The 22606-nt window shown below is 49.7% G+C and overlaps 1 protein-coding gene across 7 annotated transcripts in view; it reads left to right on the plus strand.

Annotated features, from left to right (window-relative positions):
- The window catches only part of soga1 (suppressor of glucose, autophagy associated 1), a 78578-nt gene extending 57777 nt beyond the window's left edge, over positions 1-20801 (plus strand). The window contains exons 4-14 of one of the 7 annotated variants that reach the window (XM_021615710.3): positions 514-576; positions 1452-2771; positions 4037-4150; positions 10378-10506; positions 11216-11446; positions 11608-11757; positions 11879-12046; positions 15727-15981; positions 17127-17200; positions 17285-18884; positions 19097-20801. In XM_021615710.3, the coding sequence (XP_021471385.3) occupies positions 514-576; positions 1452-2771; positions 4037-4150; positions 10378-10506; positions 11216-11446; positions 11608-11757; positions 11879-12046; positions 15727-15981; positions 17127-17200; positions 17285-18884; positions 19097-19249 (4257 nt within the window). In that variant the 3' untranslated portion in view covers positions 19250-20801. Of the gene's footprint in view, positions 1-513; positions 577-1451; positions 2772-3699; positions 3914-4036; positions 4151-10377; positions 10507-11215; positions 11447-11607; positions 11758-11878; positions 12047-15726; positions 15982-17126; positions 17201-17284; positions 18885-19096 lie in introns of those variants that run through there. The other 6 variants (XM_021615712.3, XM_021615714.3, XM_036988017.2 and 3 more) reach the window with 6 other exon arrangements.
- Positions 20802-22606: the final 1805 nt, after the last annotated feature.

The raw sequence follows: 22606 nt of genomic DNA on the forward strand, positions 1-22606 counted from the left end.
TATTTAACTCCGTGTACTGAAGCCCAGGTGACCAACGGGAGGGGCTGGCTATCGTTAGCAACGCTGTTCCTTTTCTCTCTTTATGGTCTCATCTCAGTTTACGATCTTCCTCTCTTCAGCTTTCTCTTTCTTTCTCTATCTCTGTCTCCCTCTCCCCTCGCCACCCCTTCCTCTCTGTTTACATAGCAGGAATGCGGTCAACTGTAGCTCCAGACCCCTATCAGTGTCACTGTGGGGATTAACATCTCCATGGTCATGATAAACTGGGTAAAGTGGCAGGGGTGAAGGGGGCGACAGGGGCAAGTTGGGTGAGCGAGTGGCAGGGGAGAAGGCTTGGAGATTGGTGGTATTATTATTATGTTGTATAACACCTTGGCCAATGTGCTGCTGCATGCTCTTTGGGGGTCTAGGGCCTAGGCTGGGTTACTGTGAAAGCACTTGGTTAATTTGATTTGTTGATTGATTGATTGATACTAATTATTGTCAATACATGTGTTTCACCTCTATTTTCAGAACTCTCTGAAGAAGCGAGGCGCTCGGCCAAACAACAAGCCAGAGAAGAAGCTGTCTCCCCAGGTAACCCAGACTTACAGAGACAGTTAAACTGATTGTTCTCACTTTCGCGACCTGGGAAGGAGATGATACACTTCCAAGTTAGCGCAACTTTTGACTAGTTTGACAATAGCAGATCAAGCTTTTGCGCACATTCCTCTCTCTCTCTCTCTCCTCTCTCTCGCGTTGAGGTTGTGGTGGTACACAATGTGTGTGTGTGTGTGTGTGGGGGGGGGGGGGGGGGGGGGGGGGGGTGTTTTTAGTATAATGAGGACGTTAAAAGCCTCTCTCTCGTCCTTCATTCCTGTGGGGATGAGGTTCATGCTTAATATTATAATATTGGAGTGCAAACATACTGTAAATAGTATAAACCCTCTCCAGACCTTTTTTAATGTTCTGGCAAATAGTCTATAACCAATAAATCACACAACACAAAGTATTATTTAATGGGCCTGGATCATTTTGGGCCGCTTGGTTAAATAATAAATGGAAGGGAATCTGAGTAATACCCTCTGCAAAATAAATGTGGGTTTAATATTCAAAATGGCTTCTGTCTGTTATAAATACACCAATGTCCCTAAGTGCCCCTAGCCACCACACATTTCATATCACTGTAATACAGCGTGCATAACTTCCCGTTGTTGCATCCACCTACCCCACTTTGCCTAAAAAAATCCATAACTTTGCATTGGTCTAACTATTTGCTGGGGTTACCATGAGGATGTCAGATGAGTTCAAGCTATTATGTTAACGGGAAGAAACAATTCACTTTTTTCATTTGTCATTTTGGCCTCATAATCTTTCTCTCTGTGATATGTTAGCTGGAGATATCTTGTCTTTTTGTGTGTGAGTTAGTTAGTGTGTTGTCAGTGTTCCTAACTACCTGTCTATGTGGCCAGCAGGAGGACAGTTCTGACCTCAAGTGCCAGCTCCACTTTGCCAAGGAGGAGTCAGCTCTCATGTGCAAGAAGCTGACCAAGATGGCTAAGGACAGCGAGGAAATGCGGGAGGAGCTGGCCAAGTACCGTTCGATGTACGGCGATGTAGACGCCTCGCTCACCGTGGAGGAGGTCAACGACTCGCCCCATACGCGTGAGGCCGAGGTCAGAGTTCACCTGAAGCTGGTGGAGGAGGAGGCCAACCTGCTGAGCCGGCGCATTGTGGAACTGGAGGTGGAGAACCGCGGCCTGCGGGCCGAGATGGACGATATGAAGGGCCAGGAGCTGCCACCAGGCCTGGGGGTCGGCGGCATGGGAGGGCATGGAGGAGGAGGTCTGGAGAACGTGATGGAGCTCCAGAGGCACCTGCAGTTTGTCGAGGAGGAGGCGGAGCTGCTGCGGCGCTCGCTGTTGGAGATGGAGGAGCAGAACAAGCTGCTGATGAACGAGATCAACCGCTACAAGTCGGAGCTGCCGCTGGCGTCGGACCCAGACCAGGACGACTCCTCGTCCATCTCTCTCCTGGAGGACGGTCATGGTGGGGGGGCTTTGATCAGCACAGAGGCCCCCCAGGAGGAGCTGCTGCAGGCCGCCAGGCTCCAGATCGGGGATCTGAGTGGCAAGGTGAAGAAGCTCCAGTATGAGAACCGTGTGTTGCTGTCCAACCTGCAGCGCTGCGACCTGGCCTCTTACCACAGCTCTTCCAGGCCCGCCCTGGAGACCGACGCAGAGGCAGGGGACTCAGCTGAGTGCCTCCCCAGCCAGGCTCACCGCGAGGGCCCCATCGGAGGGGAGAACGAGCCCCTGGAGGAGAGGGAGAAGAAGACGTCCACTGGGTTTCCTGTCCCCCTGGGGCTGAAGGACCGTGAATCCCTGCTAGCCATGAGGGACCAAGCCCGCCTAATCTCTACAGCCATCCAGCTGCTGACTGCCTCCGACTCCAACTGCCCTTCCATCTCCCTCTACCGCAAGATCTCCTCCGGGGAGGCTGCAGAGCCATGTGTCCCAGAGAAGAGCCAGCAGGCCCAGCCCTCGGAGCTCCAGGATCTTCCCCTGGTGGAGGCTCTGACGGGCAGGCTGCGAGCACTGCACACCCAGCTCCAAGCTTTTGTGGAGCGGGTTGAGAGCCTAGGCACCACCCCCCCAGGGAGGGCACAGGTGGAGGGGGCATCCCCCTTGCCTCTACTGTCCGAGGCTGGGGACTCTGTGGTGGGTGCACCCTCTGCCTCTCACCCCTGCCCTCCAGACGACCAGGCGGGTGAGATCCCCGCAGAGCAGAAGGTAAGAACAAACCCCCCTACTCCTCCTCTTCCCACCCCTCCTTTATTATCGATCGTGTTTCTTTCCTTTTCTTTTTATATCCTCTTTTTTTTTTGTAACAGATCTATTATTTCTGTCCTGTTTGCTCTTTGAACCACGTTACGGCTTACTAATGCTCCTCCTCCATCCCAGCTCACACTATGGTTTCTCCCTGGCACAGAATGCTGCCAGTACACATGATACGCATGCTGCTTTGACGCCTTACCGCCTGCTATAGATGCTACATAGAGCTCCGGCCTCAAATGCAGCCACCGCTGTGCTGCATGACATGATAGGGTGATAAGGAAATCCTAGAAACCATAAACCACCGTCTATTTACACACATCAAGAGGCACTTGTTATAGCCATGTAAATGTACTGTATATGCACGAGTAGGGCTATTAAGGTGTAATAAAAGAGCGTATTGAATTAGACTTGTTGAGTACCCTGTTGTTCTGATAATGAATGTTGTAAAGGCCAAGGACGTGGCTGTGTGGTTCAGAATGGAGGAGAATGAAGACAGAAGCAAACAGTGTATCAATAGTGGTTGGTTTGCTCGTTGAGTAGTTGTATGTATTACTTACTATATGTAGCTCAGCACACCTAGGCCAAGTGTTTAGGATATAACTTTAAGTCAGCCTAGTAAAGTTGGTTCTATGCTTTTAATTAAGCTACATTAGAGGCCTACTGAGTGCCAACCCCGTCCGATCTCTCCCCCATCCCTCCATCTCTCCCCTCCGTCCGTCCGTCCGTCCCCCCCCCCCCCCCCCTCCTCACTGCATGGGCACCGTGACCGCCGTTTTCTGCTCTTGTTTCCTTTTCCTCTCTCCTCTCTTTTGATTATTGTAATCCCCTCTCCTTCACCCCTTCCCTTCCCCTCCCCTCCCCTCCCCTCACCCAACCCCCCCAGCCGTTGCTCGCACTTCTCATCATTGTTTTGGTTCTGTTTTCCACTCTGTCCTACACCACTCTGAAAAAGCTGTTTTTCCTTTACATACTTTTCTTTGTCCTGTGAGGTTCATTTTTTTTATTTGGAAAGTGTCTCATGGATCGTCCATTTTGGTTCTATTGTTTTTATCTCTTTTTTGATTTGGTCTTGTTTTGTTATCGATTCACTACCCCCCCCCCCCCCCCCCCAAATACGTCTCCCCTCATCCTCTTCCTTCCCTTCCTCCTCTGTTCATCTTCCCCTCTTTTTATTATTATTATTTTATTTTTTTCATTAACTTGCCCATGCATGCATGCAGCAGTCCAACTTTAGGGACCAATCAGAGCGCGATGTGAAAGGTCAGAGGGAGGAGGGTGACAGCCGCACTGACCGCAACCAGACCCAGGAAACACAGGAGACGGACACAGCTCTGGTAGGTCGCTGCTACAGTACAGTCAAAATACACACCCACAAAATCAAATCCAATCAAATTGTAGTTGTCACATGCTTTGTGAACAACAGGTGTAGACAAACAGTTTAATGCTTATTCAAGGGTCCTAATACAACAATGCAGAGTTAAAGATACACAAAAATTGCAAGGAATAAATACCCCGTGAATAACGAATAACGATAACAGGTAAAAATAAGATGGCTAATATTCAGGGAGAACGTGCAAGGGTAAGAGGTAATTGAGTTAGCAATGTACATAAACAGTAGGTAGGGTTAAAGTGACTAAGCAACAGGGTAGATAATAGACAGTAGCAGGAGCATATGTGGGGAGTGTGAACGAGTGTGTTTGTGCAAGTATGCATGTGTGAGCGTGGTACAGTTGAAGTCGGAACATTTAGGTTGGAGTCATTAAAACTCGTTTTTCAACCACTGAACAAATATTTTGTTAACAAGTTATCTACTTTGTGCATGACACAAGTCATTTTTCCAACAATTGTTTACAGACAGATTTCACTTATAATTCACTGTATCACAATTCCAGTGGGTCAGAAGTTTCCTTACACTAAATTGACTGTGCCTTTAAACAGCTTGGAAAATTCCAGAAAATTATGTCATGGCTTTAGAAGCTTCTGATTGACATAATTGACATGATTTAAGTCAATTGGAGGTGTACCTGTGGATGTATTTCAAGACCTACCTTCAAACTCAGTGCCTCTTTGCTTGACATAATGGGAAAATCTAAAGAAATCAGCCAAGACCTCAGAAAACAAATTGAAGACCTCCACAAGTCTGGTTCATCCTTGGGAGTAATTTCCAAACGCCTGAAAGTACCACGTTCATCTGTACAAACAATAGTATGCAACTATAAACACCATGGGACCACGCGGACATCATACCGCTCAGGAAGGAGACGCGTTCTGTCTCCTAGAGATGAACGTACATTGGTGCGAAAAGTGCAAATCAATACCAGAACAACAGCAAAGGACCTTGTGAAGATGCTGGAGGAAACAGGTACAAAAATCTATATCCACAGTAAAACGAGTCCTATATCGGCACAACCTGAAAGGCCGCTCAGCAAGGTAGAAGCCACTGCTCCAAATCCGCCATAAAAAAAAGTCCGACTACGGTTTGCAACTGCACATGGGGACAAAGATCGTACTTTTTGGAGAAATGTCCTCTGGTCTGATGAAACAAAAATAGAACTGTTTGGCCATAATCACCATCATTATGTTTGGAGAGAAAAGGGGGAGGCTTGCAAGCCGAAAAACATCATCCCAACCGTGAAGCACTGGGGTGGCAGCATCATGTTGTGGGGGTGCTTTGCTGCAGGAGGGACTGGTGCACTTCACAAAATAGATGGCATCATGAGGAAAGAAAATTATGTGGATATATTGAAGCAACATCTCAAGACATCAGTCAGGAAGTTAAAGCTTGGTCTCAAATGGGTCTTCCAAATGGACATGACCCCAAGCATACTTCCAAAGTTGTGGCAAAATACCTTTAAAGACAACAAAGTCAAGGTATTGGAGTGGCCATCACAAAGCCCTGACCTCAATTACATAGAACATTTGTGGGAAGAACTGAAAAAGTGTGTGCGAGCAAAGAGGCCTACAAACCTGACTCAGTTACACCAGCTCTGTCAGGAGGAATGGGCCAAAATTCATCCAACTTATTGTGGGAAGCTTGTGGAAGGCTTCCCGAAACGTTTGACCCAAGTTCAACTATTGAAAGGCAATGCTACCAAATACGAATTGAGTGCATGTAAACTTCTGACCCACTGGGAATGTGATGAAAGAAATAAAAGCTGGAATAAATCACTCTACTATTATTCTGACAGTCTTAAAATAAAGTGGTGACCCTAACTGACCTAAGACAGGGATTTTTTACTAGGATTAAATGCCAGGAATTGTGAAAAACTGAGTTTAAATGTATTTGGCTAAGGTGTATGTAAGCTTCTGACTTCAACTGTATGTAGTGTGTTGGAGAGTGCATAGAGTCAGTACAAGAGAAAGGGACAATGTAGGTAGTCTGGGTAGCCATTTGATTGGCTATTTAGCAGTCTTCTTTAGCAGTCATATGGCTTGGGGGTAGAAGCATTTCAGGGTAATTTTGGTTCCAGACTTGGTGCACTGGTACTAAGTCTGGAAGAGTCTATGACTTGGGCTACTGGAGTCTTTGACAATATTTTGGCCCTTCCTCTGACACCGCCTGGTATAGAGGTCCTAGATTGCAGGGGAGCTCGGCCGTACTCACCACCCTCTGTAGCGCCTTGCGGTCGAGTGCCCTTCAGTTGCCATACCAAGCGGTGATGTATCCAGTCAAGATGCTCTCAATGGTGCAGCTGTAGAACTTGAGAATTTGAGGGTTCGTGCCAAATCTTTTCAGCTTCCGGAGTGGGAATAGGCACTGTCGTGTATGTGGACACCGAGGAACTTGAAACTCTCGACCCGCTCCACTACAGCCCCACCGATGTGGCGTGCTCGTCTCTCCTTTTCCTGTAGTCCACAAATAAGATCCTTTGTCTTGCTGACGTTGAGGGAGAGGTTCTTGTCCTTGCACCTCACTGCCAGGTCTCTGACCTCCCCATAGGCTGCCCCATCGTCATCGGTGATCAGTCCTACAACCGTTGAGTCGTCAGCAAACGATGATGGTGTTGGAGTCGTGCACGGCCACACAGTTGTGGGTGAACAGAGAGTACAGGAGGGGACTAAGCACACACCCCTGAGGGGCCTCCGTGTTGATGATCAGTGTGGAGGATGTGTTGTTGCCTACCCTCCCCACCTGGGAGCAGCCCGTCAGGAAGTCCAGGATCCAGTTGCAGAGGGAGGTGTTCAGTCCCAGGGTCCAGAGCTTGGGGATGAGCTTGGAGGGTACTATGGTGCTGAAGGCTGAGCTGTAGTCAATGAACAGCATTCTTACATTAGGTATTGCTTTTGTCCCGGTGGGGGAGGGCAGTGTGGAGTGCAATAGAGATTGCATCATCTGTGGATATGTTGGGCGGTATGCGAATTGGAGTGGGTCCAGGGTGTTTGGGATGATGGTGTTGATGTGAGGCATGACCAGCCTTTCAAAGCGTTTCATAGCAAAAGTAATTTAGGCAGGTTACCTTGGCGTTCTTGGGCACAGGGACTATTGTGGTCTGCTTGAAATAAGTTGGTATTGCAGACCGTGTCAGGGATAAAATGTCTGTGAAGACACTTGCCAGCTGGTCAGCACATGCTCTGAGAAAGTGCCCTGGTATTCCGTCTGGCCGCGCAGCCTTGCGAATGTTAACCTGTTTAAAGGTCTTACATCGGCTACAGAGCACGAGATCACACAGTCGTCCGGAACAGCTGGTGCTCTCATAAATGGATCAGTGTTGCTTACCTCGAAGCTTGCATAGAAAGCATTTTGCTTGTCTGGTAGGCTTGCGTCACTGGGCAGCTCACGGCTGGGTTTCCCTTTTTAGTCCGTGATAGTTTGCAAGTCGCCCTGTTACATCCATCTAGCATCAGAGGCGGCTTAGTAAGATTCAACCTTAGTCCTGTGACTTTAGTCCCCCCCCCCCCCCCCAAACACACACACTGGGCATTCCTTGATGGCCCCAACATGCGGTTTAGGCTGTCTTTAGGCTTGCTTCCCTCGTTCTTTCATGTGGGTGAATCAGGCTGGATTCACGCTGCTGCTGTAAACACAATGACATCAACTCTTGAGGCGAGGAGAGGACGTGTCTGCTGCTCAGTGTTTGTTTGGCCTTTCTATAGGTCTCCTTGGAAACCTGGGCTGTGAGGGGGAATCGGCAGAAGCAATGAAAAGAGCAGAGAGAAACACAATCGCCACAGCCTGTTCTCCTGTTACAGGATATTACAATTTTGGTTTTATAATGTGGGAGTCATGAAGGGAAAGGTTTCTCTCTGGACTGTATTGTAGCACATAATCAGTTAGTCATCTGAACACACCACACTCTTCATATACTGAGAGAACTAAAGAACCTTATTGTTGATGTCAGTAGGCTGATTATTAAAGGTGCAATAACTCAGTTGATTTCTCTGTATCTGCAGAATTAAAACGCATTGAAATCAAGAATGATATAATAGTAGGCGATGACAACTATGAACCATGACAACATAGTGGGCCATATTAAATTGGCTTGTGGGCCACTTTTGGCCGCGGGCCATGTGTTTGAGATCTGTAGGCCTATTAATTTAACCTGTGTCTCTCTCAGTAATTACAACATTGCAGACCACTGTTGGCATTAACACATCTGTCATCCACCCTTTTCCTCTCAGTGACCAGTGATTAGGCTGCCAGGTCAGGGACAGAGAAGTCCAGGACCGGGCCCGGGGAGGGAAAGACAGGAGACAGGACTGTCAGGCAGTCATACCTTGGCACCGTGCCAGGCGATGATGTTATCACACACAGACTGCCTGAGTGCTATGTCTGCCTGTAGAGACGGGGCCGTCGATAGAAGCGAGACAGGGCTGATGTATGGACGTGGATGTGGGAGTGTTGGTGGGAACCTGGGGCCCATCAGGTTGACTGCTCTACTCATTTGGGAATGTGGTTTCAAAACGTTGCGCAACGGAAAATGAAAAGGAACGTTTCTTATTGGACAGGTTCAGGTAGTCTCTCCCCATTTCAGTCCGTTTTCTTCTGTTTGGTGCCTAATGAATTTGGACCTGTTCATTCTCTCCACCCAACCCTTTCAGGGTATAACTCAGTAATGTACTGTATGATAATCTGCTACTCCATTTCTTATCCAGAATGTTAGAAATAGGGTACTATATCCACGTGATGTTGCCATGAGCAGCACCAGAGATATTTGAGATTAGCGAGATGCAACACTTCGCTCTCACACAGTCACACACAGTATCTACGCATGCCGTTTACAGCGTGGTAGCCAGGTCACCGAAGCAGTGGAGAAGTTGAGCCTCGCGCTTTAACTCTCTTATTTGTTGCGGAAATTGATCCCTTATGTTTTTTTTAACTTTCTGCATCTACGTCATATCGCTGAGTCTACTTTTAAAACGGGAGATTCTTCTGCAGGGCAGTGGCGTGACGGACATACAGCTATGAAGGGCATCGGAAACTGACAGCAGGTTATCCATTTATGTACACGGAGTCTGCGCCTGAGGCTTGCCGGGGAAATGTAAGCCCTGTATACACTTTTGGTCTACGAGGCAAAATATGTATTGAAGTGTGAGGAAACTACCCAGCTGAAATTGAGCTCCCCTCACTCACTCTTGCTCCTCAATCCCATTGGTGAGGAATTGAAGGTGTCAGAAGTCACTTACAGAGGCTGCAGAGGAGAAGGAGAGAGAGATCTACAGAAGCTGGTTATGGTGTAACTGATATTTTAAAAAATCAGTTGAAAATCAAGTATGTTACTTGCTGAGCAATAGTGAGCTAGTGTCATAGACTTACGCTGACAGGAGAGTTTACTCACTCAGAATACACAATAAGGGTAGACGAGTGGTGGGTGAATTGCACAACAACCAAGACATGATTCCAGCAACGCCTGTCAAGCTTCCACATGAAAAATAAATGACACAGTACTTTCACTTATCTGTCAAAGCCCTCAGAGAATCGCAAGACAAAGCGCAATGGTCTCCGTCTTTATACTTCAAAACACAGCAGCAACTAGTAGCCAAGCGCCATTTAAGCACAGATATCCATGGCACATTATGCACACAGTGGATATTAAATAATGGAGTATTCATTTTCAACCCTCACAAGCCTTTAGAGTATTAAAATGTCCTCAGGGTATCTCAGTCTTCCACCCAACATCCCCGTCCCCAGTGTCCCACCCTATCAAATGTTACACGCTTCGTCTAATTTTGGCGCCGAGTGATAACGAAGAGATCGAGCGGCTGGCCTTGTGCCTGTCGGTATAAAGGAGGCCCTTTGAGTTCGCAGTTAGTGGGTTAACGGTGATGGTGGGGCTGGGTCGGGCTGGGAGTGACCCCCGCCGCGAGTTAGCGGAGGGTGAAGGAGAAGAACATTATGGGGAACGGTCGATGCCCCTGTCACTGACAAAAGGCGAGGATTGTTGTTCCCTGTTTGGAACAGTTATGACCAATAAATGAGACATGTTGGTTGTGTTATACAATCTAAAGGAGGATATTTTTTCAGTTGGGAGGTGGTGTATTTTACTCTAGCTATAATGGTGTACTTCTCTCTCTCTCTCTCCCTCCTTCCCTCCCTCGCTCCCTCCCGCCGCCCTTCCCTCAGCAGATCAGTGAGCTGCAGGCCCTTCTGTCGGATGCGAGGGAGACGGCTCACGGGACGCAGGAGGAACTGACTCTGGAGAGACAGGCCCACCGAGACCACACCCACAGCAGTTCTCAGACAGTCTCACAGGTACACAACCATGGAGACACGACTGTTCTATATCTATGGGCACAACCATGGAGACACGACTGTTCTATATCTATGGGCACAACCATGGAGACACGACTGTTCTATATCTATGGGCACAACCATGGAGACACGACTGTTCTATATCTATGGGCACAACCATGGAGACACGACTGTTCTATATCTATGGACACAACCATGGAGACACGACTGTTCTATATCTATGGACACAACCATGGAGACACGACTGTTCTATATCTATGGACACAACCATGGAGACACGACTGTTCTATATCTATGGGCACAACCATGGAGACACGACAGTTCTATATCTATGGGCACAACCATGGAGACACGACTGTTCTATATCTATGGGCACAACCATGGAGACACGACTGTTCTTCATCTATGGGCACAACCATGGAGACACGACTGTTCTATATCTATGGACACCACAGTGACTACAGACAAACCCTGCTAAACCACGCAGAGCATTGTCACTGTCACGTCCTGTCAATGCTAATACAGAATATGCGCCCCACTGGAGAACAGTATTGTATCGCTACTATATATTTAACAACAATTTATTACATACATGCACCCACTTAGCAAACTTCACAAACAACTGCTATGAAGCTAATCCCTTATAATAACAAATGTGTCCCTGTAGCCCTCACTAACTGGCCTGTGTCCTGTGTGTGTGTGTCCCCAGCTGCAGGAGGAGCACCAGAAGGCCCTGACGCGGAGGGACTTCCAGCTGCAGAGTCTGAGTCTGCAGACGCGGCTGCAACAGAAGTTCTGGAGCCAAGAGAGGAACCTGATGGTGCAGGAGTCCCATCAACTCAAGCAGACCCTGCTGCTGCTGAGCCTCAAGCTGCGCTGCTTCCTCAAACAGTGGCGTCTGGGACGCAAGCTGGACACGGAGGCCAAGGATGTCCTGGAGGTACGGGACTGGTTGAAACCTTCTCCTTTTGAATCAGTCACTTAGTCGTGGCAGAATTGGTTGGTTGGTTGGTTGGTTGGTTGGCTTGCTGGCTGATTGGCTGGCTGACTAATTGTTTAACAGACTGACTGACAGATAATGTGCTGTGTGTTTCCCTACAGGTGAACAGTCTGAAGGACCTGTACCTGCTGCTGGAGGAGGAGAGTCTGGCCGCCCACCAGGGAGACAACAAGATGGCCGCCGCAGAGGAGCAGCCCCTCAGCCCCAGCATCTCCAATGAGCTCTGCCTGCTGGAGAAGAGCTACAAACAGGTACAGGACACACAGGGTTAACACGGGAAAATAAAGCATTAAAGCAGGCAATATTTTAGAGGTCTTTTTAGGCAATATCGACGAGGTCCTTCACTGATTCTCTATCCTGTCCGTGGCCTAGACGAGCGGCGTGAGCAGCACTCTGGCGGACCTGAAGGGAGCGCTCCAGGATCTGAGCGGAGAGCTGCGAGAGGAGCGCCAGGGCTCACAGGAACTCACCCAGCAGTTTGCCCGCGCCAAGGCCTCCTGGGAAGTGGAGAGGACAGAGCTCAAGAGCCTCATCACCCAGGTAAGACCAGAACACCTGCTGAAAGTAACTGGCATTCAAATAGAATTACTCAAATGGAAACTTGACTGTAGGTGCACTCAATGTGGCTGACATGACATGGTATTGTGTCAGAGACTCTATTGAAACGCTCTGTCGCATAGTTTTGAACCTACACGCTTAGAAATAGAAGGTGCTGTCTAGAACCTAAAAGTGTTCTTCGGCTGTCCCCATAGGAGAACCCTTTGAAGAAAGCTTTTTGGCTGCCGATTAGAACCCTTTTGGGTTCCATGTAGAACCCTTTCTACAGAGGAGGGTTATAAATGGAACCAAAAAGGGTTCTCCTACGTGGACAGCCGAAGAACCCTTTTGGAACCCTTTCTTCTCTAAGAGTGTATAGCTAGTTGACCTAAAAGCCATCTAAAAACCCTCAACCATCAGGTGTTATTTGGGCTATTGTAGAAGCCAGGTTATTATGTAGCTTACAGACCATTATCTAGGCTTAGCGTAAAGCCTCCCCTGGGAGGGCAGTAATTCATCAGGCCTTTTAGCACCCTGGAATCACACAGACTACTGGAGAGAGAGGACAGATAGTAGGACTCTAGTCACCAGGGTTACGGCCTCTCCCTGTTAGGCGGTAGAGTCATTACTTTAGTGTAGATCCATGCCAGATCAGTCAGATATTCTATAGCTACAATCCTTTCTCCTTTTGGCTACCTGGATGTCTGGGGCAAAGCCATTGATTTGTACGGCCGTTGAAGTGTGGTTTTATAGTGGAACTATAGCTATCCATTCAGCGTGCAGGAGAGCACGCCGTGAAGCTGTACACAGATCAAGTTACCCGTTCATGAAGGATGACATGACCTGCCATTTGTTACAATCTAGTCACTGGAGAAAGCTGCCGAAGCTGTGGAGGATTGCGTTACGGATCAGTATGAATCAGTCACTGGGGTATTCATTTCATCACCAATGCTCAGAGTAACGAATGGCTTGAAACTGCTCATATCCTGAGGTGGTGGATTTGTACCAATCTATTTGTCTGGTGTTCCGTCTGGCCATCTGCTTTGCCCTCAGACCGCCGTTCACTCTGTCTGTGTGTCTGTGTCTGTGTGTGTGTGTGTGTGTGTGTGTGTGTGTGTGTGTCTGTGTGTGTGTGTGTGTGTGTGTGTGTGTATCTGGCAGTGAGAGATGAGTTTAATATCCAGACGACTGCCAGCCTGAGACGTTCTCATAACAGCAGCCTCCGCAATGACTTAAACTAACATGCTTTGAGACAGGCCACTAGATTACAACAAGATAATATATAATATCAGACCAGGGGGGAAACAGAAGGAGAAAAATAAAAAAGTAATTAGGAGGAGAGATGAAGAGTAATAATGAGAGAGAAAGAGAGAGAGAGAGAGTGGGGGAGAAATAAATGGAGGAAGGGAGAGAGAGGAGGGGGGGGGGGGGTTGTGAGCGGTTGAGAAGGAGAGGGAGGGGCACAGTACAGTAAACAGTTTGAAGCATGGTTCATTGGTCCTGTCAGACTGTTCCCTCCCCCTGCGGTCCCTCCTCCACGGCTCTGAAAGGGCACATGTAAATGGTGGGGGATCCCCACCTGGTGAAACCACCACAGCCACTCAACACCATAACTGGGTCACAATTTACAGCCATGGAGGAGTGGGCCGGGCCAGGTCTTCTCCATCCTCCCTCCCTCCTCACGAATCCCCCATAGAGGCTTTTGTTTCTCTCCTCCATGGCTGTAGTAATGTGTTGTGTGTCTGGGAGAGAGGGGAAAAAGGGGGATATGGAGAGAGGGAGAGAGGGGAAAAAGGGGGATAGGGAGAGAGGGGAAAAAGGGGGATAGGGAGAGAGGGGAAAAAGGGGGATAGGGAGAGAGGGAGAGAGGGGAAAAAGGGAGAGAGGGGAAAAAGGGGGATAGGGAGAGAGGGGAAAAAGGGGGATAGGGAGAGAGAGGAAAAAGGGGGATAGGGACTGGGAGAGAGTAAAAGGGGCTTCTTGCGCTATAGTTCTAGACCTTTATTAAACTTGATACAACTAACTTCTTTCTCGTTGATATTTCCTGATTAAATAAGGCCCTACATGGACTGCAGGAAGGGGTCACATGCTGTAGCCTTGGGCTAAGTAACGTCCTGATTTGTGTTCTGTTTGTGAACTCACCGGAAGACCCAAATGCCAGAGTAGTAATTCAGTTGGATCACTTTAAAATGGCGTCACCTGTGTGAATCATGGCCATAATCAAAGCGTTGGCTCTCTTTCCCCCACAGGTCTGGCATCATTTGTCATCTGAAAGGGCTGACAGGTGACTTTGCTTTTCTTCTTTTTGGAGAAACTCATTCGTCATCTGCTGCCCCACCCTGAGAGTCATGCATGCCCGCGCGCGCGCACACACACGCACACACACACAATTCTACAATGACCCCTTCACTCTATAAACTATGCTGTTACTGCTGCCCTTGTCTTGTGTAGACCCACTGGTCTGGTGCCCAAGAACTGGATGGCACAGCTGGGACCAATCTCTCCCTGATCTGCTCTGCCAACCACATCAGTAGGATGCCATCCTGGCAACGTGGCATGGCACCGGCAGCTGTTGCACTGTGGAACCAGGCTTAGGGCCTAATGCCTACAGATGCCTACAGAAAACCCACTAAGGAAGTCTGTCTACAGTGGATTTTGGGGGGAATCTGGGGTGAATTGGGAGCGTTCAAAGCAAATGTCTTTCTTTGTGCTATAAACCTCCAGACAACCATTAAGTCACAGCCCCGCAACGCCTCACCAATAAAACTCATTAGGGATATTCATCATCACATGAGATCAACGCTCCGTCGGAGACGAATGGCGTAGTCATCCAATAGGCCGCCCAGACTCCATTAGCACCATATAAGGCTGGAACCTGCAGTCGTCCCTACCGTAGCGATTGATGGGGCTCCCTCCGCCGAAAACTGTGAGCTCTAATGCAAGAAAGAAACGAGACAGACTCGTAAAAAATATAAAGAGCAATCGCCTCCTTGAAGCACTGCTTGATTCATTCTAATGGGGGGGATTGGAGAGGAGGGAGAGGTGGAGAGAGGAGGAGGGGAGAAACGTAGTGGGGGCGTCTTCAGCTGTCGTCTCTTTAATGTGACTGAGTTTCCAGGTTCTCTGTCTGTTTTCGCTTCCGCCTCAGAAACAAGGGACGCCTTGTTCAAATTGTCACAGACACACAAAGCATCTGCCGTCGTTCTTCATAGGGCTTTCTCATTGCTCCGTATCTGGTTGTATAGAGGGAGAAATACTAAAGAGCAAATAAAGTCTGTTTAGGTATTCACATTAGCGATGCTGACATTTAGATTTTTTTGTATGCATCGTTTTCTCTTTCGTCAACCCGCCCGCCCGCCACCCAACGCCCTTCATCCACATAATATGTCATGACCCTCAGCCCTCACATCACTAATTCAGATAAACACTAACAGTTGTTCTCAGAGACCAGACAGAAAGAAAGAGAGAAAGAGAGAAAAAAAAGACTGTAAAATCAGTGAGAGAGAGTGGAATTCAGGAAGTTTTTCTGCAATTGGGCATTTCATCAGCTGTAGGCCTACATCTAATTTAGCTGTTCAGAAATGCATGGAACCAGAACTTGTGCACCAATCGCACTACACCTCTCATAATTTGTCATGTTCATGAACCTCACCCAATCCACTCTCTCCGTCACCCCCTTCCAGCTGGAGAGCAAGTTGGGCCAAGCTGTGCTGGCCGGGGGAGAGAAGGACCTCCAAGGACCTCCCGACCTGAAGATGGCCCTGAAGAGGGAGCGTGAGGAGTACCCGCACCTCCTGGCCGACTCGTACGCCGCCGTCATGGACCTGACCAAGCAGCTGCAGACGGGCGAGAGGAACTGGAGCCGCGAGAAGCTGGAGCTTCTGGAGCACTTCAGTCAGGAGAGGGGCCAGTGGGAGCAGAGGCTACAGAACAAGATGGTAACTAGATTTTTTTGCACCTCAGAGCCTCTACTCTAGTTTCTGTTCTATTCTATTCTAGCATAGTCCAGGCCTAGCCATGTATATTGAGAGAGGGACACTTAGCCATGAGTACTGAGAGTGACACGGAATATCCTTGTGACATCTAATGACTATCCTCGTTTTCCTTCCTCGGGGTGGTATTTTGATGGGGTGGAAAGAGAGGTTGTCACGGGTAGGAAATTGTGCGCTTGTATGCATTCCTGAACTCTATGACTATAGGTTTAGCGTTTTCCATAGAACTTTCACTGTGGGTGGATGACTGGCCAGTACAGGAATGCATGGACAGACAGCATGCTGCTGAACAGGAGTGTGTCTGCTGCGTGGTCTAACCACACTGGAGGCGTGTGTGTGTGTGTGTGTGTGTGTGTGTGTGTGTGTGTGTGTGTGTGTGTGTGTGTGTGAGCACGCGCTCGTGCATGGTATAGTCTGACTGGCCCTACTACCAGCCCAGCCTCATTACCTGTGCCTGTCATCCAGTCTATCCCAAACTGACTGGCTGGTCTTGGAAAATAGGACTCTCTCTCTCTCTCGCTCCGATACTCATTGTGGCAGAGAATTGTACAGGAAACGTAGCACTGAGGCCAAGCACACAAGAGGACATGTCATTATTTCAGACAGACGCCTCTTTCTCTCTCTACTATTTTCTCCAATCTGTCGCAGCACTGCTGTTGGTTTTGTTCGCTGTGCTTCAAAACGCCCTGAAAACAAAACCTGTTTAAAAAAACAAACAAGTTGTTTCCTTTCCTTCATGAAGTAGACAGCAGTCATGTACTGTAGGATTCCAATGAGCCTTCCCCATCCTTCCTCTTCTTCCTTCCTTCCTCCCTCCCCTCCTCTCTCCTTCCCTCCCCCCCTCCTCTTTCCTCCCTCCCCTCTGAGAGGAAATGGTTTTGTGTGTGTGTGTGAGCTCATCTCCCTGCGAGCTGAACGGTCCTAAGTCAGCGTCACTACTTGGACAGCGAGCCCTCTGTCAGGGAGAGATACTGTATCTCCTTCATGATGCCCACATCCTCATCATGTCCTCCATTAAACACTACCTATAAAAGCTAACAGCCTGGCTGGGCCGGCAACTTAAAACCTCTCCTTGTTTCTCTCCCTTACAGTCTCTGCACGAAAAAAACACCTCCGAAAGGGAAACTGCAACAGACGCTGTTACAAATGGAAGCAATTTACCAAGGTAACATTGGCTTTGAATGTATTCAAAACTCTACATTTCAGTTATCATGAAAAATGTTTAGTGAGGTCATTTTTCTCCACCCAGGACCAAATTCATCCCGTCCATGCCAGAGTTAGAGGGTCTGCTGGAGGCCTGTCCTTTCCTTCCGGGTCAGGAGGTCAACGGGACAGCCAATGAGGAGGGAGAGAAGGACCGGCCCAACACCCAGGCCCCTCCCCTTCTAGCCCACACAGACCTGGGTGACCTCACCAGGAAGAACTGGAAGTACCTGACCAATGAGGTGGCTATGATGGAGCAGGGTAATGCCCCCTTCAAGACGTGGGACTGCCCCAGCTCCCCCAGTAGTTTCCTGGGCCTGGGGAGCATCCAGAGGAGCTACACGGCCCCCGACAAGACCGGTATTCGCATCTACTACAGCCCCCCTACCATGCGCCGTATGGAGAGCCGGCTAGCCAAGGAGAAGCAGGACAAACCTCAAGCGCAGCAAGGCCACCTGTCCCGGGCTTCAACTCCGTCAGACGCTGGGGCCCCGGAGGGCCAGCCTCCCTCTTCCTCTTTTGCCTCCTCCTCTTCGTCCTACGACCAGTGGCTGAGCTCTCTGTCCGAGCAGCACAGGGAACTTCTGGAGAACAGCAGCGGTGGCGCGGGGGTGGCGCCCTTCCACGGCCTGGAGATCTCTGCCAACCTATCGGACGACATGAAGGAGATGACCAACTGTGTGCGCCAGGCCATCCGCTCCAGCTCTCTGGAGAGGAAGTGCAGCAAGGACGCGGGCAGCCAGACGGTGGGGGTGTCTAGCCGCTCCACCCAGACGGCCCAGTTTGTGAGTGTGGGACTGCAGACGGACGGGCTCGGGTCTCGGGGGGTGGGGGGCCTCCACACCAAGTCCTCCTGGTCCCCCCGGCCCTCGTCCTCACTGGCCTCGGCCCGCTCACGCCACATCTCCTCGTCCCTGGATAAGGTGCACAGCCGCATCGACAGGCCCTGCTGCTCTCCCAAGTACGGCTCCCCCAAGCTTCAGCGCCGCATCTCCGCCTCCTCCTCCAAGTTGGACGGAGTGGGGTCGTCCTCGGCTTCCTCCCGGGATCGCAGCCTGTGGAACCTGCACCAGCGCTCCTCGACCTCCAGCGGCTCGGCCTGGGCCCGCTCCACCACCACCAGGGACAGCCCCGTGCTCAGTGGCCTCAACGACGGCCTGTCCAGCCTGTTCAGTGTGGTGGAGCACTCAGGCAGTGTGGAGTCCCTATGGAAGAGTGAGCCTGGGGTCAGCCCAGCCCGCCAGGCAGCAGGGAAGCCCTCTGGCCCTGCCCCCGACACCGGAGCCCAGAAATACGGTCCCTTACAGGAATTCTTCAGGAACGTATGCGGTCGGACCGGGACGCCCATGCCTGGGGGAGGGGAGAGAGGGCAGAGGGAGGTGGGGGCCACGGATGAGCCTAAGCCAGAGTGCCTCTCCGGGGCCTCGCTGGTGGGGAACGACAGTGTCACCAAGATCGTCAACAAGAGGTTCATGAGACAGATGCCCAGGGAGGAGCTTGGGGCCAATGCCAGGGACCCCAACTCCAGGGACCCTACCGCCAGGGACCCCACCGCCAGGGACCCCACTGCCAGGGACCCCTCCACCAGGGACCCCACCACCAGGGACCCCACCGTCAGGGACCCGACCATGAGCTCTAGCATTGAGGTAGGTCCCACACACACAGATACACACTCGCACTCACGCACAGAGAGACAGGCGCACACACATACATTCACGCAGAGACGGGTATACACATGAACGTGCGCAAGCACACACACACACACAGGACATCATATCCAAGCATATTATTTAAACAGCTTCGTCTTTCATTGGATTGGATTATAACGTAACTATTTACTGTCTCCTTCCTGTCCCAGGATGCAGTGTGTGATTGCACTACCCAGGCTCTGACTTCCTGCTTCGTCCGGCCCTCCCGCTCGGCCACACGCCATTCACCGGGCCTCTGCATCCACCTCTCCCAAGAGTCTTCAACGGCAACAGAGGAGAGATTGGATCCAAGCAATGAGTGATGGATCAGAGAGAGCACGGAAGCTCACACTGCCACACACACACACACACATACACACACACACACACGAACATGCATGCTGCCTCGCCAACACACTGCCACATAGGCTACAGTACTGTCACAAAATGTACACACACACACACACAAACATCTTGGCTACACACACATACATGCATACATACATACATACATACACCTGCAAACCGCCACACAAACACACTGCCACATGCAGAATGTACATACACACAATTCCCCACAAACTGCCACACAGAATCACTGTCACACGCGCGCGAGCACACAGACACAGATGTCTAGGATTGGAACTAAAACCCAAGCAGAACATTCTAACGCCAAGGACAAAGGAAGACCATAATCTCCTAGGATTCCTTTCTGACCATCATATCCACTGTCAACTACCAGCAGGACAACCCCACTTCACACACAAGTCCCTATATAGTGCAGCATTTAGGGAACAGGGTGCCATTTTGGACAGTATGTGGATTTATATCACGTCAGAACCCTCAGCACTCTACTTGACCCGGAATTGCACAGGGGAAAACATCCTGAACTATTGAAATACAACCTCTTGCCGTTGTCAACCATCAACCATCAAAAAACGCCTTTTCAACATTTCTCCATTTACAAAACAACTGCCTGATGTTATGCCTGTTGTTTTTCCAAAAGACTATATACGACGTTGTATGATATGATCCTATGTTTCCTGAAGGTTGTTTGAAGGTTTGTCATCTGCCTGCTGTTGGCACACAATGATAGTATGGTGTTTAGGACTATGAGGGGTGTCTCCCGTGTGTACTGTACTGTAGGCTGTATGAGTATAGGAGGAACTATACTCTATTTAAACCCAGCTGTAAAGATAACTCCCTGCCAGCAAAACAACGCAAACTCCTTGTCCCATTTCGAGACAAAATGCATTCCTTTGTTAAGTCCCAATTCCACTGACACTCTGGGTAGTCTGTTCAATTGTGCGCGTGTTTCTCTTTCGTTGACTGCCGGTGTGTTCCGGACCTCTTTTCTCCTGCTTTGTGTAACAACGTCCTCTACAGAAGGTGGGCTCGCTACTTTCTCACGTCATCACTCAGTTCTTGAGATCCTTGGTGTTATATGTTTAATGAAAAAAACATATCTTTAAAATGGGGGGGGGGGGGGGGACGGCAAAAGCCTTGGTTGTGAAGAGGGTTATTTGTACCTTGAAATGAAATCCGAGTCGAGAGAGAGACTGAGAAATGGTCTAATTATATTTGATTAATTCCTTCCATTTTGGAGTGTCCCTTTAAGGTCTGATAGCTGTCAGTCAGCCTGTTACTATGGTGACTTTGAAGTGCCTGTTAGACTAGGTCAGCTCGCACCAAACGGCATTTAACAACTAGAATCCCAGATTGTTGTTCTTATAATGATTTTAGACACAAGGTGGATATACAGTATACTCTAATGTACACAGAAGTAACAACTCTTAAAAGCACGGAGAGAGAGAGCGAATGGTTTACGTTCTTTTGATACCAAGGAACTTTTTTCAGAGAAGTAAATTATTTGTATTTATATATCTGTTTGTTTTTTCTCTCGGATTGCAATGGTGCTGAACTAATAGTGCAGATTCTTCCCTAATTTTAAAAAGAGCTTTTTACAAGGCTTTTAGGTAAGAGAAAAGGCTCAGTTTTTGCTATATTGGCAGTGGCACACAGTATTCTATATAAATGGCTATTGGTTAGGAGTCAGTCCCTGGCAGGTGCCTTAAAGATGAGCATGTCACTGTCATAAAAACATTGATTTGGCCGCTACCCCTGAGAGCCTCCCCCGCGCTCTCTCTCTTCCCCCCTCTCTCTCTCTTCCCCCCCATCTCTTCCCCCCCATCTCTTCCCCCCCTATCTCTCTTTCTTCCCCCCTATCTCTCTTTCTTCCCCCCTCTCTCTCTCTCTTCCCCCCCTCTCTCTCTCTTCCCCCCCTCTCTCTCTCTTCCCCCCCTCTCTCTCTCTTCCCCCTCCTCTCTCTCTTCCCCCCCCTCTCTCTCTCTTCCCCCCTCTCTCTCTTCCCCCCTCTCTCTCTTCCCCCCTCTCTCTCTTCCCCCCCTCTCTCTCTTCCCCCCCTCTCTCTCTTCCCCCCCTCTCTCTCTCTTCCCCCTCCTCTCTCTCTTCCCCCCCCTCTCTCTCTCTTCCCCCCCTCTCTCTCTCTTCCCCCCTCTCTCTCTTCCCCCCCTCTCTCTCTTCCCCCCCTCTCTCTTCCCCCCCCTCTCTCTCTTCCCCCCCTCTCTCTCTTCCCCCCCTCTCTCTCTTCCCCCCCTCTCTCTCTCTTCCCCCCCTCTCTCTCTCTTCCCCCCCTCTCTCTCTCTTCCCCCCTCTCTCTTCCCCCCTCTCTCTCTTCCCCCCCTCTCTCTCTCTTCCCCCCCCTCTCTCTCTTCCCCCCCTCTCTCTCTCTCTTCCTCCCCCCTCGCTCTCTCTCTCTTCCCCCCTCGCTCTCTCTCTCTTCCCCCCTCGCTCTCTCTCTCTTCCCCCCTCGCTCTCTCTCTTCCCCCCTCGCTCTCTCTCTTCCCCCCTCACTCTCTCTCTTCCCCTCTCGCTCTCTCTCTCTTACCCCCTCGCTCTCTCTTTTCCCCCCCTCTCTCTCCCCTCCCTCTCTCGCTCTACCCCTCTTTCTCTCTCGCTCTACCCCCTCTTTCTTGCTCTCTAGCTCTTTCTTTCTCTCTCACCACTCCCCCCCTCTTTCTCTCGAGAAGCTAAGTTGAGAAGCTAAGTTAACATGCTCTTTTGTTTGTGTTGCTCTTCTGGTTCTAAGAACAGGGCATTATAGTAGAAGGCTTTAGTATTAAGTCTTTAAATGACCTAGTGGTTCAGACCCACAGTCTCCCCCAGGCCCAGCCATCCAACCACTGACGAGCACGATTTCCAGTCCACACAGGCAGACTAACTGGTCTGGTTCCTCCTGCCTTTGATATAAGCTGCTGCCAAACTGTCCTCTGCTACCTCCCTGCCCTCCTCACAAACAGGACCTGGAAGAACTAAACGCAATACCGGCCTACCTGCCCGAGGCCCACCATGTTTGTTGTGTTGTCGTTAATAAGGTCACTAGAGTGCCTTTCTAAAATGAAGTTGGTCTTGTTGAGCAGCAGCTCTTCTGACAACTGCGCTTGCCCAGTTACCTACAGTCCCCCGTGGTCCAGATAGATAGACTGTGTACAGTCAAGTTAGTGTCAGGTTTATAGGCTTACTCTGCAAGGCATCTGCCGTCTCATTGTCATCAGAACATACTGAAGTGTTACACAGTATCAAAGACCACTTTGCTCTTCTACTTTCCCAAAACAATTAACAGAGCACATGAAGTGAATGGAAAAGTGAAGTCCTTGAAT

The sequence above is a fragment of the Oncorhynchus mykiss genome, chromosome 9, assembly GCF_057628025.1.
Source record: "Oncorhynchus mykiss isolate SJ-2025 chromosome 9, ASM5762802v1, whole genome shotgun sequence".
In the NCBI taxonomy this organism is placed as follows: Eukaryota; Metazoa; Chordata; class Actinopteri; order Salmoniformes; family Salmonidae; genus Oncorhynchus; species Oncorhynchus mykiss.